Source organism: Natrix helvetica, assembly GCF_964273705.1.
Source record: "Natrix helvetica genome assembly, chromosome: 5".
In the NCBI taxonomy this organism is placed as follows: Eukaryota; Metazoa; Chordata; class Lepidosauria; order Squamata; family Natricidae; genus Natrix; species Natrix helvetica.
The window spans coordinates 43,101,925-43,116,585 of NC_138551.1; the positions used below are offsets into that span (position 1 = coordinate 43,101,925).

The following is a 14,661-nucleotide window of genomic DNA, read 5'->3' on the forward strand; positions in this document are numbered from 1 at the left end:
CTGGCAGTAAAAATTCATTGAGAGTTCCTAGAGCAGTGGTTCTCAACCTTGGATCCGGACCCCTTTGGGGGTCGAATGACCCTTTCACAGGGATCACCTAAGACCATCGCAAAACACATATTTTCGATTGTCTTAGGAACTGAGACACCAATTTTATGGTTGGGGGTCACCACAACATGAGGAACTGTATTAAACTGTCACAGGATTGGAAAGGTTGAGAACCACTGTCCTAGAGCAATATATTTAGTTTAATTTTGATTAAATAAACTAAGTTTATATTTACTCTTTTACTTTTAAAAAATCTTGAGCTCTAATGCCTTGAAATAATGTTCTAAAACTTGATTTCTTTTCATTTGTTCTCACAAATCCTACAAAACTTTAGCAGATCTCTTTTGTAAATCCAATATGGGAAAGTTAGTCAAGTCATTCTAATGGTTTATTTGCATATCCATTTTATTTGATAAAACATTAACTAGTTCTGTCCACTAGTGCTTCCAAAGATGCTTTTCCAAAGAGGAACTGGACTTTCTTGGGGTCTCCCCACCTTGAAAACACTTTGCTTCTCATCCAAGAAGCTTCCTCAATTTAGTTCAGTGCAGAAGTGCACTTCTATTCTCTTGGATAGAAGTGAAAAAGAAAAAAATAACAAGAAAGTCCAGTTGCCCTTTGGAAAAGCATCTTTGGGACAACTGTGTCCTGGATGATTGAGAATCTCTAAAGATGTCCACTAGTGTTGTTATTAAAACATCAACATCAACTACTGTTATATCCAGTATAGAATCTTTTTTCATATCATTTTTTTAGCCTGTCATTTTTTTAAATTTAACTTATGAGTCCGTTCAAAAATACCCTTCAACACATCCAGTGTTAAACTATTTTGCTCCATTTGTTATTAGTAAGTCAGGTGTAAATGTTCTTTAATTGATATTTTCATTCAAGAAAATTTCTAATCTAGAAGTTCCTGATAGTTCCTTCTAATGTCCAATATTTAAAGTCTTATCTATCATGCTTTTTTAAAATTCAGAACAACAACCTTTTCCAACAGGAAGGATTCCTATAATTAATTGTTTCAAATCTATTTGGACTGTTAATTGGTTTGTAACTTCCCAAAATCATTCTAATCTCTCTCTCTCTCTCTCTCTCTCTCTCTCTCTCCTCTCTTCTCTCTTCTCTCTTCTCTCTTCTCTCTTCTCTCTCTCTCTCTCTCTCCTCTCTCTCCCCTCCCTCCCTCCCTCCCCCCTCTCTTTCTTTGTGTGTGTGTTGATAAGATGGATGGATAATTATATAGATATCCATCTAGATGATAGATTAAATATAGATCAGTAATTCTTAATTTAAGATTAGTAGTCTTAAAAAGTAGTTCTGAAAAAATAAATGAGTCTCAGCATACTTTGTGTCGATATGTGGTAAAGTTATGGCTCCTTTGTTCCCAGTTGTGCTTCACCACTCCTATATTCCACTCTTAGTATAGTAGGGAGCTTGGCAGGAGCCATGGTGGTGAGGTGTCAGAATGCAATATTGCAGGCTAATTCTGCCAGCAGTTTGATTCTGACCAGTTCAAGGTTGGTACAATGAGGACCAGATTGTTCGGGGCAATATACTGATTCTATAAACTGCTTAGAAAGGGCTGTAAAGCACTATGAAGCAGAAAATAAGTCTAAGTGCTATTTCTATTGGCATGCTTTCCCCGTTTGTTATAATTATTATTCTAGAAACATGAAATGAAAATCAAATTTCATCTATATTTGAACTAGGTGGCCTTCAAAATCCAAGATACATGTGTGTATTAAGGTACTAGTGCTAAGCCTGCAGTCTTTGCCATACTGTATTTAGTTTCTGGGATATAGGAATATAATGTTTTCTTTTATCTGCCTTATTGTTTGTATTTATTGTATTTATTTAATATTTGGAACCTATAATTCCTTAGAAAATTTATTTAAATTAATTATTCATAAATGTTCATTTATTTTTTGGGGGGTTCACCAGACTCCATTGTATCAAAAAAAATTCTATTCTTATATTCTCTTCTTCATTCTGACTTTGGATACCATCATACTTGTCTCTGTGTTTTCTCATCCTCAGCCCTTATCTCTTTATCATTTCCAAGGTATAACTTTCTGGTTCTTCTCATAAAATCCCTGTAGTCTCTCCAATATAGAATGCAACTTTGTATCCTACTTGTCTGTTAAAAAATGCTACTTTCCATTGACAGCATAGGTTAGGTCTTCAAGCAAACATTACATAAATGTAATTATGCAAATTAATAGTTAAATACTCTTAGCAGTTATGGTTAAGAGGATAGGTAACTGGCTAAAGGACAGGGAGTGGAAGGTATAAATAAATTGACATTAAAATGCTACTTAATAGAAGTACAAATTTGTGTTATTGTTATTTTTTGCAGAACTCAAATAGAGGTAATTACAATAGCAGTTTTACAGCATCTATTGGGGTTGAAATATATTTTGAATTACAAGCTCCAATATACATTTCAAATTTTAATTATTGAATTCTGAATATTCCTATGTATATACTTGTATACTTGTTTCAGTCGCCTCAGCAAAATAAAGTTTTTGAAAACTGAAACTAATCAAAATCTTTTCAAGATGTACAATGAGACAAGAATAACTGAGTTTTTAGTCAAGTGCTATTACTCACTTTAAATACTGATAAAAGGATAGCAAATATTTTCAGACAATAAACATCCTAGAGATAAAAGCAGTTTCACTCTCTGCTAAAAAAGTGTATGTCTTTAAAGGAGAAAAAAATAGATTCTTTCTTAATAAAAATTAGAACAATAAAAGTATTTACTTAGGCTTAGTGTTCAATGTTTCGTATTTAATTTTTAGTTCTCTTTCTGTGGTAATACATTTTGAATGGTTAGTTTTAACATCTAATGTTTCAGAAATCTTTCTGTCATGTTACTCTAGAGCCGTAAGTGGTGGGTCGGATAATACGTTGATTCCCCAAATTAATTCCCAGAACATGGCCGAATAATGGTATCTTCTCTCTGTTCCTCCTTCTGGCTTCTCTCAACATCTAGTCTTTATCTAGAAAACTTATATGATTGTGCATTTTAAATACAACTCCTTAGTCCCAAAATATGGCATTATGTAAGAGAAGAACATTGGATCTCATGGCAATCTGGTGAAAAGGGCAGAATTCATGGAGGGAGGCAGTTCTGCAAGTAATCTGGCCCTGTGCCAGGCAAGCCCAAAGTGATAACATGCACTTTGAATTCTTTTAGAGAGTTATTGAGGCCACCTGGAGGTTTATCTGTGTCATCAGGATCACCTGAGTGGTGCAAAAGGGTATGGCACCTTCCAGTGGTAGGTTGCAACCAGTTTACTAGCAGTTCGCTCGTGCTCGTGCTTGGCAGGAGCCTCCCATCACCGCCAATATTGGTTCGTCTGAGGAGGAACCCACCTCTGGAGCTTCTTGGAACTATTGAAAAAACTGTGTTGTGCACCAGAGATAGATGATATTGTATCCCTCCCTCTCTATTGAGCTGATCAATTTTGACATAGATGGCCTCTTTGACCCCTCTTTCAAACACAGCAGTCTTCTATGTCCAAAATGTGGAGTTTACTGTCTTCAAAAGAGTGGCCATTTTCTTTTAAATTCAGATGGACTGCTGACTCTTGTCCTCCTGATGGGTTCATTCTCCTATGTTGTGCCATGCAGTTTATGAAGTGGTGGCTTTGTTTCCTTAATCTGCACATGACCCTCACTGCCTTGTACTGCATATAGCATGTTGCTAATTTGTGTCTGGGTCTCTTATCTTTGGAGTGGACAAGCTTCTGCCTTAGTATAGTCTTGGATTTGAAGTGTTCATGTATGTTGTGTTGACAGAAGATTCTTCTGACGTTTTCCAATATTCCTGCAATGTATGGAATGACAAAATTCCTTTGTTTATTGTACTTGTCTGTTGTGGAGGTTCTCCTGTTGGGTCTTTTTTGAGATTTGATGAAGGCCACTTGGGATAGCCACACTTTCTGAGTGCTTCCTTAATGTGTTTTAGTTCTTTTTCTTTCCCATGTTTGCTGGTAGGCAGGCCTTTAACTCAGTGGTGTAGGGTTCTAATAACTCCTGTTTGTGCTTCAAGATGAGAATCTTGAAGACAGCAAAGTCCACATTTTGTACAGAGAGGACTGCTGGTTTGAAGTAGGAGTAAAAGAGGCTATTATGTCAAAATTGAACAGCCCTCTCTTAAGGAATATGCCATCATCTATCTCCAGTCTACAACACAGTCCTTTCAACAGTTCCAAGAAGGTTTTACACCTATTTGCACTATTCAGATGACCCTAGCAACATAAAGAAACCTCCAGGTGGTCTCAATGACTCTCTAAAATAATGCAAATGACCAGCTGTTTGCAAGGACTATAAATCCTTCTATTACCCATCATCCAGTCAGAAGTGAAGAAGGTCTTGGATGAGAAATGAAACACTTCAAAGAAAAACAAGAAATTCCAGTTTCCTCTTGAAAAAGCACCTTTGAGACAACTATGATCTGGATGACTGAGAATCTCCATATATATTTGCAAGGAAATGGTTTAGTGATAATACAGAACAGTTGCAAAATGAGAGCTATTTAGAAAGGGTATAAAGTTTTCCTATGTACTATAGAACTCTGTTTCCTTCTTTTGACTGATGGATAAAATATGTATTTATTTAGACAACTTTTTGCAATAGTTAGAAGGAATATCTTCATCCCCAGCTGAACGTCTCAGAGAATGCAGACTAATGATATGTCTATATGTCTTTGAAACCCTTTTAAACTGTTCATACATAAAGAATCCTTTTATTAGAATTATTATCCTTGCTCAGGAAAGAAGTAAATAGTTTAATTGGTGGCTACTGTGACAATTTTCAGTATTTTTGCTATGTACCACCATAATGAATTAGTAATTAGGAATACTCACTTTTTAAATGAACCAAAAAGAACTTATGAATCTGCTGGCAGTGTTTTATACCAGTTTTATTAATTAGATGTTTTCCTCATTCTTCTTTATGTGAGTCTATCTGTTTGAAATTAGAGTTTTCTCCCACCATTTTCAAGACAAGTCTTTGTCCATTTTTAAATTTTTTTGGTTGTAACTAGTTTTCCAGCTTTTACACCTGAGCATGTACATTTCACAGCCTGTAATAATCCGCACCCTTGCCACCACATTAAATTTAATTTGTCTGTGTAATGTCATTTTGCTTATATATGTAGTACTTTCATGTCCATAAAATATTAATATCTTTCTGATCACATACTGCAATGCAGACATTAATTTATGCTTGAGTGGTACTGGAGCACTTTGGAATTATGCATCATATTCCTGACAGTATTTAAGGGTTTCAATATAAAATTGCTGTCAAACTCTGACTGCAATCCTCAAACCCTGTAAACAAATTTGCATGGCTTGTAGATTGGGTTGCAAACCTCAAAAATTGTCATAAGCCCAATACATTTTATTCCTTAATTGTTACAATAGCCACTATTAAATTAATTATTATTAATTCACTTGCAAGTGGTCATACTCTAATGAGTTTTGATGGATCTTCTGGGGAACAATGCATCAATTAAGTTCTAAAACATTTTCCTTCTTCCTCAAATTACACGTGGATCACAGCTAAATGTATTGTTTCCACATTCCACATATGATTGCAGAAATGATCTAGCTCCATGTCCATGCAATTATTATTTGTGGAGAACAAGAAATGTATGTTGCAGCATGTTAGTCGATGAAGACAAGGAGAACATTCTTAAGTTGCCGACATGGTATTTAATAGATGTTATTTTCAGTAATTTTTTGTAGCTGAAAGGTTTGAAGGTATGAATTTTCCTTCAAAATAGCATAATCTGAATGACAATGTTCTAAAGCTTTTTATTCTTTGTTAAAATATGTGGGTTAAAATCAATTTACTGATCCCTTCCCAGAGGCAGCAATTTTAATATGTTGTAAGTGAAATAAAGAGCTTTTTGCAGCATAAAGGCTAGCATATATAGAGGCATAAACATTTATTGTTGCATGCAAAAGGTCTAAAAATGCACAAAATGCAAGAGGTAGTAGTAGTACTTTTGCAGTATTTCTTTACTGTATGTACATGTAACCAGGATAAGAACCCAGTGGCTTTTTCAAATTAAGGTTAGTGACAATTTTATCTCTGTCAATTTAGTTTGAAATTTTGCAGTATGCAATGAAAAATTCAGAATTCAATAAAAAATTGAATAAAATACATAAGAAAATGAAGTTGCATGAAATATTTTCATTACATTCATTATATTTTCTGTTATACACAGAAAGTTCAGTATTAAAGTTCTTTTTAATACAACATCATTCAATTTCAAGAAAAATTAAAATACAAACTCCTAACTATAAAAAGGAGGTGGAAGAAATTCAGAAGAAGAAAAGGTTAAAGTTCTTTTCCAATGTTTTTGTCATTTTGAGATATCTTCAACAATCTGTCCAGGAAACTTCTTCTAAATAGTGGTTTCAGATGGATTTCAAATCTGATCCCGGAAAGAAATAAGTTACAAAAAGGAACTTGAGGTCCTGATGAGATAAATTAGGTCAATGTCAAACAAGCTGAAATCAGAATCCCTAGACTAATTTCAAGTAAGTTGGCTTCTGGAACAGGTTCTAATAAAGTTGATTTAAAAGAAAAAGTAGCACCTCGGATAGCGCCATGCAATGTTTTTCCTGGAATGCCTAGAGTGGAAGGTTCCTCTAACTATGCCCTATGCCACATCCCTGCTCCTCCAACAACTTGAAGTATTGTTGCACCATGCACAGACTTGCTCTTTTGGTCCTGCAAGGCTTATGCTATGTTTGTATCGTGACCTGAGTGGAATCATGCATCATATGGATATTGAAAGAAATAGCAGGAAGATCTAAATGATACTTTTGTACCGGCAAACTTGCTGCATTAAAGAGGAAACATTTTATTTTACAGGAAAGGCGGGAGACAGTAAGCATTAGTAATGAAAGGGTTTCAAGATCAAAAATTTATTGCAAATATTTAAATCATGTATAGAAAAGGCCAACACCTCAATTCCCCAAAAGATGAGATGAATATTGAAAAACATACGAATTTGATGTAAAGAAAATGAACAGACATATATTTTTTTTCTCTTTCTCTCATAACAATGATGTTGATCCCAGCTGGGTAAGAAAGAGCAAGGAAGGAAGCACCACATAGACTTCAGTGAGATATTTACAATACCAATACACAATCTTGGAAACTGGAAGAGGATTTTTTTACGTTTATAGTGAGTTTATTATGGTAGCATTTCCTTGAATGATTTGAAATGCTTCTTCTCAGATTTCTTTCCACTTAGGCTGAGTTACTATTTATGAGATAAATTGCCAGCAGATTCATCTTCTCTCTTACAATTGTACATGTCTACTTTCCCCTCTATTACTTTTCCCATTTCCCTACAATTTTTCACATCCCAGGAGCATCCAGTGAAGATGAAATATGAATGATGCAAAGCAGCAAAAAAAAAATGCATTTCTTTACATAACGCACAGTAACACACTTGCTGTTCATATGATGATTGCTACTAAATGGCATGGATGTAAAATAAAATCAGATTAATGTAAGCAGGACAGACCTCTTAATATGTTAATTAGCACTCCGCAAAGCTTTGGATCAAAGTATTCATCCCAGGTACCTGGATGAAGAAAAGTACTCTCACTTCTAAGTATGAGCAGCTGTACTGCTTTGCTGAAGAAAAACGTTTCCTAAAACAAAAGGACTGCGACAAGTAATTTGGCCCCACCTCGACATTCTTAATTGAAACCCTTAGGGCAGCTGCATTGTGTCAGCGATACAAAGTGCCAGAGAGATAGTATTTTTATTCTATCAATGTAACTTTGAATATGAAAGTGTTCTTATACAAATACCCTGCTTGTAGGCTTGTCATATTTACAGTATGTAGGCAGGGCTTTGGTCTCATCCAGCATTTTTATTTTGTTATCCTAAGGAGCAAGGACAACTGTAATTTTAATTGATTATAGGCAACCAAGTATATTTTGGGTGATCGCTTAGATATATAACTCTGGTTTGTTTGATGATCCATTTGGCTATCTATGATGTTCCCAGCAGTCTTCTCCAACACTACTTTCCAACTTTCACTTCCATAGAGCAGCGATGGCGAACCTTTTTTGGCTCGTGTGCCACAAGTGGGGGGAACGCAGAGGGGTTGTGTGCGGGCGTGCCGCACCCATAATGCAACGTGCGACCCCCCCCAGTGCGCATGCGCGCACAACGCGCGACCCCCCCATTTTTACATGCTTTTTCGCCCTCCCCAGGCTCCAGAGACTTTATAGGAGCCTGGGGAGGGTGAAAAGAGCCTCCCCGCCCCCCCCGGAGCCTTCAGGGACCGTCCGGAGGCGTCCCTGAAGCCTTCGGAATGCTTAAAACCACCCTCCGAGCAAACCGGAAGTGACTTCCGGTTTGCTTGGAGGGTCGTTTTAAGCGGTCCGAAGGCGTCAGGGAAGTCTCCGGACGGTCCCTGAAGGCTTCGGAACGCTTAAAACGACCCTCCGAGCAACCCAGAAGTCACTTCCGGTTTGCTCGGATGGTGGTTTAAGTGTTCCGAAGGCTTCAGAGAAGCCTCTGGGGGGGGGGAGGCTCTTTCGCCCTCCCCAGGTTCCTATAAAGCCTCTGGAGCCTGGGGAAGGCGAAAAATGGCTTTTAAAAAGGTGAATTCAGCTGGCTAGCGCGCGCATGCGTGCTGGCCAGCTGACAAGGCAGCGCCCCGCGTGCCCTGACAAATGGCTCCGTGTGCCACCTGTGGCACGCGTGCCATAGGTTCGCCATCACTGCCATAGAGCAACACAGGAAATTCTATTTGCTTGCATTGCTTGCACTACTCTGATCATTGTGAGGGCGGACTCATCACAGCATCTGAATATCTTTTCCAAAATTTTCACGGCTGCTCTGTCAAGTGCTAATCTACGGCATATTTCTTGATGAGGGACTTTTGAGGCACAAAGTTTGACACCAATATTAGTAGGCTTTAGATATCAAATTAGTTTTAGTCAGACATTTAAAAGTTTATAATGCAAAGCTATGTAAATATATAATTTATATTGTCTAGTCTGTCAGAATTCTGTTTAAATCCTGTTAAATTATGCAGTACTTGCTCTAAGATAAAACAAATAGGACTTCTGTGGTATTTTAAAGATTATCCAAGGTAAATCCTATTAGATGAGTGGAATCAGCTCCCATGTAGAAACAACAAGGTGACTGAAACTGTTATTTGTTGGAATAATAAACAATTAATCTTTAAGGCGACAGTAGAAACATATCTGTTTTGGCTGCAAGAGATTATTATGCTATTTCTTTGCAAATTCTATAGAAATGAATATACTTATTTATTTATTTGTTCATTAGATATACATGGCCACCTATCTCAACAAGGGTGACTCTGGGTGATGTACAATAATCCAATAAAACAATGCATCTATAAAACATTCATAGAAATATATAAAAAATCCAGGCCAAAGATTCAGATTGTTAGAATTAAGAATAAAAATATACCAACCTAGGGTATGGAAACATTATCTACCTCAGGAGTATAGCCATCTGACCATATTTCTGGTTCCCTGGAATCCCCAGGTCTGGTGACATACTTTGTCTTAAGGGACGTAGAGGAAACCAAAAGGAATACAGCTAACTGAACCTTGGGTTGGGGAACAGCGTATTCCACTAGGTGGGTGTCACAGCAGTGATGGTCCTACTAAATGTAGGTCCCTAGCAGAAGGACCCAAAGCATTCCCTCTCTGCCATATCTAATGGGATGGGCTCAGTGGTGGGTTGCAGGCGGTATGCCCCGGTACAGGCGTACTGGTACCTGCCCAGTGCACCGGGTACCATTCTAGTAGAGTGCCCCACCTACCCGCCCTAGCTCTTTACCTGTATTTGAGCTCTTCGGGACTTCCGCGCATGGAGCACATGGAGCCTGTGCAAAGCTCTGCTGAGCAGCTGGAGTATTGCAGAGGCATCACAAGAGGGAAGGACACATGCATGGGCTGCGCACGTGTGTGTGCATTCATGTGCTGGATGCCTGGCCCCATTCCGGAACCCACCACTGGATGGGCTGATATAATAATGGAGATTTTCCCTCAGATAACCTGGTCCCATGCCATAAAGGACTTTAAAGATTAAAGCCAACATCATGAATTGTACCCAGAAGCAAACTGGCAACAGTGCAGCTTGCAAAGAAGAGATGTGACATGTGATATTCTTGGAGCACACACCACTCCCTGCACCACTGCATCAGTGGTGGATTGCAGGCGGTATGTCTCTTCTGAACAAGCCTAAAAATATGCAATTGCTTTAATAAGCCATATGTAGAATCATAGTTTCTTACTAAGGTGTGTGACCTGTCTTGGGATCATGAAGCTGAAATATAAAGTATAAAGATTCATAATAAATAAATTTAGTATGTATTTTTTTCTGGTTTAGAAATGCTATTTCTGAATGATATCTCACTACAACTTTAAGATTCTTTTTATCCAAAGGAGCAAGTAAATCACAGACTAATTTTCAAAAGAAAAATGCTTTAAATCATCTTGTTAATCATATTGAATTCAGTCCCAACCCATTTAAAAAAAAACGCACTGAAGTTGCCAGGTCTTTTCAAGGTAAGTGTTCTTAGAAAACTGCCAAGCTTAAAGTGGTTCTGTCAATTAGGGAGTTAAAAGAGGTCAGCTTACCAGAGCAACAAAAACTAGTTGAAATTTATTAATTTTGTCAAAATACCTGTCAGAGATGCATTTGAGTTACATCAGCTTTAACAATAAATACTAAATTTGTATTCATTTTGTGAGGCCACTGTGGCTTTCTCTGTCTTTATGCATACATTCATACATGTAAACTTTTTTCTTTCTTTCTGTTAGCTGGGAATCATCTTAGTTTACTTGTTTTAATTTTTATTCGCTGATTCCAAGCTCATAAACCCTGGAATAGGCCCTAACAACAGCAACATTGCACACATTTGTCCAACTGATTGTAAAGCTTTAACACTCCTCTAAGGCTGTACATCCCAGCTATCTTGTTGTAAGTAATAATTCTCCAAGTTAAAGTGCCATCCCTGTGTTTCCTTCTTTTCATCCTGTTTAATTGCCTGATTTCCCCCTTTCTTATTTGTTCCATACAGTGGGAGGAAGTCAGTGGCTACGATGAGAACCTCAACACAATACGTACTTACCAAGTTTGCAACGTCTTTGAACCCAACCAGAACAATTGGTTACTTACCACCTTCATAAATCGACATGGTGCACACCGTATTTATACAGAAATGCGCTTCACTGTACGGGACTGTAGCAGCCTTCCCAATGTTCCTGGTTCCTGTAAGGAAACTTTCAACCTATATTACTATGAAACAGACTCTGTTATTGCCACCAAGAAGTCAGCTTTCTGGACAGAAGCCCCCTACCTCAAGGTGGACACTATTGCTGCAGATGAGAGCTTCTCTCAGGTGGACTTTGGTGGCAGGTTAATGAAGGTGAACACAGAGGTGAGGAGCTTTGGGCCCCTCAATCGGAATGGCTTTTACCTTGCCTTTCAGGATTATGGGGCATGCATGTCATTGCTGTCTGTAAGGGTCTTCTTTAAGAAATGCCCAAGTGTGGTGCAAAATTTTGCCAGCTTTCCAGAGACCATGACAGGAGCAGAAAGTACTTCCTTAGTGATTGCACGAGGTACGTGCATTCCCAATGCCGAGGAGGTGGATGTGCCCATTAAATTGTACTGCAATGGTGATGGGGAATGGATGGTTCCCATTGGCTGCTGTACTTGCAAGGCTGGATATGAGCCTGACAACAATGTGGCCTGTAAAGGTAAGATGATGATTTGCTATTGTCTGATGGCCATTGCCTGGTCAACTAAAGATATTAAAATCAAAATTTATTTAAGATTGAAAAGTTTTAAAATTATAAAAATAAAAATTTTAAAATTTCCAGGGGTGAAACACTCCAAGATGGAGGGTTAGCTGTTGTTAACGCAGGCAGGGAGGGTCCCATGGGACTAGCCAGCCCCACAATTGTGTGGGCCTTTGTGTCCCTCACGCAACGCCACACAGCCAGGTTTTGACCCCTTTGTAGAAGGCCAACATATTGGGGGCTTTCCTCACCTCAGTGGACAAGATGTTCCACAATGCAAGAGCAGCAGTAGAGAAGATCCTCTTCCTAGACTCCACCAGTCAACATTCTTTGACTGAGGGGACTTGCCAGTAGAAGAACACTTATTAGCTCTATGTTGTGAAGGCCCACATCATGTGGTTACTTAAGAAATTGCAAACTGACAGAGCTTTCTTTATTTGTGATAACTGTAGATATGATATGAGTCTTCTCAATGCCTGCTTCTCTTACAGTAAGGATTGCTGACATAGACTTTAGCTTCCTTGTGCTAAAGAAGGCAAAGGGGCACAATACTCGGGCACAATAGTACAGTATATGTTGATCAGTGGCAGTTGCTACCTTGCAGTTAGTTGTTTTAAAACAAATTGCCCTTGTAGATAACTAGATAGTGTAAAAATACAGTTTAAAAAGAGAACAAAATCCAATGAATTATTTAACTGGGAAAAATGGAAAATTAACATGCCTGAATAAACACAATTGGTATGAGCTGTTGCCAAGATAATTGCAATTTTGGTGTTAGTCATATTTTCTTAGGGATCTGAGTGCCAGAACAGTCTGCCTTTCACTCTTTTTTCTTTTATGGATGAATTTCAGTCAGCCCAATATAGGTAGAAGCACTTCAGCATATATATTTGCTTTCTTTTTTTATCCTCCAGGTGTTGAAGATGTTGCTTCAGCTCAGAACACAACCACCTAGTCATATGTTATACCAATCCTGAAGTTTGTGCAGTGATTATCTATAGCAGCCTTTCCCTCCCTGTTCCCAGTGTTCCTGTCTGAGATGAATAGGACAATGACTCCCACTATCCGTGGTCATGCTGCCTTGAACTGATAGGAACTGCAGTTTAATGCATTAAATGGGAGGAAGATTGATTTAGATAAAATGAACAACTTCTGTGTGGTTGGATGAATTAAAATGGAGCTGTGAATGATTAATACTCTAGCTCTGCTGCTTCCCTTGCCAGCTAATAATTTTCTGTGTACAACCTTATAAAAATGTCTGGTTAGTTAATGGGGGTCCAGTTTGTGATAACCAATATTTACAAATGGGAAATGGTAGCATGTATAAATAGGGGAGAAATATCTGATCCAGTGGCATTTTCATGACATGTGAAGAGAATTGTGTCAGGAAGAACCTCGACAGCTTGCTTGATGCTGGCCATTCTGTAAATAGCTGTTTCCCTTTCTTACTCAGTAAAGAAAGAGAGAAAAAGATCTTTTCCTTTCTCTAAATCTGATGCCCAGATATTAGCTTAGCTATGAACCCCTCAATAGAGAGAGGATGTATTTTAATTAAACCTAAACTAACGAGGCTGTCTTAACTGTTGTAACTGATCTTAACTGTTGTAACTGATTGTTCTCCTTTTGTGTGAGTGGAGCCAAATATTTCATTCCTTTAAGCCAAAGTATTGTCAGAGATGGGGACATTAGAAAGATAGGCTGAAATGAAAATCCATGCCCTTTCTGTTTTCTCCTTTGATGATTTGGTAATTAAGTCATCAACATGATCAAACATAAGCTGTGCTTGTGGGTGGAGTATGGAGATCAGCATGATTCAGTTAGATTTTGTAGGTGTGAAACCACATACCGGGAATGGTTCATTGGGAAGGGAGAGCTGTGCTATGTGTCATGTCTATAAATACAATACAATAGCAGAGTTGGAAGGGACCTTGGAGGTCTTCTAGTCCAACCCCCTGCTTAGGCAGGAAACCCTACACCATTCCAGACAAATGGCTGTCCAACATCTTCTTAAAGACTTCCAGTGTTGGGGCACTCACAAGTTCTGGAGGCAAGCTGTTCCACTGATTAATTGTTCTAACTGTCAGGAAATTTCTCTTCAGTTCTAAGTTACTTCTCTCCTTGATTAGTTTCCACCTATTGCTTCTTGTTCTATCATCAGGTGCCTTGGAGAATAGTTTGACTCCCTCTTCTTTGTGGCAACCCCTGAGATATTGGAACACTGCTATCATGTCTCCCTTAGTTCTTCTTTTCATTAAACTATGGATTATATTAAATAGCAGTCAGTTACTGGTTAGGTCCCCAACACACACTGATTTGAAGACTCATTTTTCATAAGACATACAGTATTTGTATATGAAAAGCTGAGAGAAAGGCCTATAAATGTTTACTAAATACTTCAACTTGCAAAAGTTATATGCTACCATATGTGCAACACACTGTAAAAAGTCATTTGACCTTATATTCCCATTCACACTTTAAAAGTATCTTCCAAATAACTTTCTGCCGACAAAAAACTTATAATAGAAAAGAATATTACTTGGCTTTTAAAATATGTTTTATAAAGAATGCTTAGCTGCTTGTGCTTTGTTTGTCATCTGAAAATAATATCGGAGGAAAATAATACAGATATGCAGTGCTTTGAACTTGGTACCAAAACAGTATTTCAGAGTATGTGGTTTGTGAATGTTATATCTTATGCACCTCTTTAAAACAGCCACGCTATTTCCCTGATCATATGACAGCTACAAAAGGCAGCAAGCAACCTTGAGCAAAGATCTGGGTG

General features: G+C 38.0%; 1 protein-coding gene across 4 annotated transcripts in view; it reads left to right on the plus strand.

The window, feature by feature from the left end:
* EPHB1 (EPH receptor B1) overlaps nucleotides 1–14,661 on the plus strand; it is a 402,482-nt gene that overhangs the window by 130,822 nt on the left and 256,999 nt on the right. For all 4 annotated transcript variants that reach the window (XM_081956413.1, XM_081956414.1, XM_081956415.1 and 1 more), the window contains one exon: nucleotides 11,156–11,837. In XM_081956413.1, the coding sequence (XP_081812539.1) occupies nucleotides 11,156–11,837 (682 nt within the window). The remainder of the gene's footprint in view (nucleotides 1–11,155; nucleotides 11,838–14,661) is intronic.